The sequence below is a fragment of the Palaemon carinicauda genome, chromosome 26 (assembly GCF_036898095.1).
Source record: "Palaemon carinicauda isolate YSFRI2023 chromosome 26, ASM3689809v2, whole genome shotgun sequence".
Classification (NCBI taxonomy): Eukaryota; Metazoa; Arthropoda; class Malacostraca; order Decapoda; family Palaemonidae; genus Palaemon; species Palaemon carinicauda.
Window position 1 is genome coordinate 37,894,888 of NC_090750.1, and position 1,794 is coordinate 37,896,681.

Consider the following 1,794-nt stretch of genomic DNA (forward strand, 5'->3'; position numbering starts at 1 on the left):
GTCAAGATACCTGTATGTCTTTCAGTGCTACAATATACAAAGGTGATATAAGTAAGTGTCAATAAAGCAGGTATGATAACAGATTTCAAAGAGAGGTAAGCTTTGCAAGAATGTAAAATCGAGTATAGTAAAGAAGAGAAATACATAATGATGAGCCGTATCCTCACTACTAGCCTTATGATAGAAACAGACCACTAATTCATAGGGCCGATGAGAGTAAATTCTCCGAGTTGTGATCTTCCTGTTATATCTTTCAAGTGACTTTTTACAAGTGGGATTAGATTACAATTATGTTTCTCTTATTCAAAAGTGATAATTCTAATTATTTATTTCAGTTTTCGTTGACACGAACCAGTGGTACCACACGACTCTTATTCACGAAGGTCCACTTTCCATAACTATTGGTTCTGAGTACGACTAAGGGCTTGCTGAACATGAGAGTGCCGTACCTCGTCTGGAGGAATGATACCAGACTTACGCTTATCCTCGTTCACGGATAATAGGAGTTGTATTAAGTGGCCAGGGATGTAAAGTGTATGCAATCCATTGCTTCACTGTAAACTAGTCAGTATTGATTACCACCGTTTCAAAAAGAATAATTTTGTCGCAAATTATGTGAAGGTGTAATTAAGTGTGTGCCAATTAATGTATGTTATATACTGTGAATTATAAACTATGCAAATTAAAATACTTACCTTGTCCTAATGAAAGCGGTTCGGACAACTCCAAGGTTGTCAAGTACTTTTCAAGTATCATGGTAATCCTGGAAAGGTGAATGTTCATAAGTTATGATTTTGTTTGAATTGCAATTACTTTACTTGGTAACTACAGCATTGAATGTAAAATCATCGTGGATATGATACTTTGTGAAAATATATATATTTTAGAAAGGATATATTGTACTACTTTGAGAATACTTATCACTACCACGTGAGTGTCTATGCAATTCTTGTAATGTTTTAACTCGGTAATGTGATTTAATGTTAAAAATATCTATTTGTGTCTAAATGTTTCTGTATAATTTATAAATTTTGGGCCATATGGCCCACCGTTGGGTCCAGGAGGCCATTCTTCTCCTATGTGCAACTGAAAGAAAACCTCCCAATGACACAAAAAGTGAAAATTTAAAAAGTTGGACAGCAAGACAGAAGAAAAAAAACTGGACCTGAGGTAAATTCTAAAGCCAAGAAGGGAATGAAGCATGAGGACACTTTGATAATGACTACAGCGCACCACTTGGGGTCAATGGTGGCACTAGTCAAGGGGTTTCAATGAGATGAACGAATTAACTATTATAAATGCCCTTTAATATGAACGTAGCTTTTACAAAATTCACGAATCATTTAAAAATAATATAATTTTTCATTTGTCGTTGTAAGATCCCACCTATAATGGATTAGTCTACAAAGATTCATAAAGTGAAATCTAGATATTTCTTTGAATCTATTTTGTAGACGTGACTGTGTTCCCCTATCTTTGTCCGTTTAAAGCTTTAGTAGTACTGTACCCAGTATTTCTAATTCATATCAAATCATTAAAAATTGGTATGTATATATATATATATATATATATATATATATATATATATATATATATATACAGTATATTAAATATAAATATATATAGATTATATACATGCATATATATATTATGTGTATATATATATATATATATATATATACAGTATATTAAATATAAATATATATAGATTATATACATGCATATATATATTATGTGTATATATATATATATATATATATATATATACAGTATATTAAATATAAATATATATAG

General features: G+C 30.8%; 1 protein-coding gene across 1 annotated transcript in view; it reads left to right on the forward strand.

Moving 5' to 3' along the window:
- Positions 1 to 1,430, forward strand: part of LOC137619492 (uncharacterized) — a 22,246-nt gene extending 20,816 nt beyond the window's left edge. Inside the window, exons 3-4 of the mRNA XM_068349569.1 lie at positions 1 to 51; positions 336 to 1,430. The exon at positions 1 to 51 is cut by the window's left edge and continues 79 nt beyond it. Coding sequence (XP_068205670.1) covers positions 1 to 51; positions 336 to 421 — 137 coding nt within the window. The 3' untranslated portion in view covers positions 422 to 1,430. The remainder of the gene's footprint in view (positions 52 to 335) is intronic.
- The last annotated feature ends 364 nt before the right edge of the window (positions 1,431 to 1,794 follow it).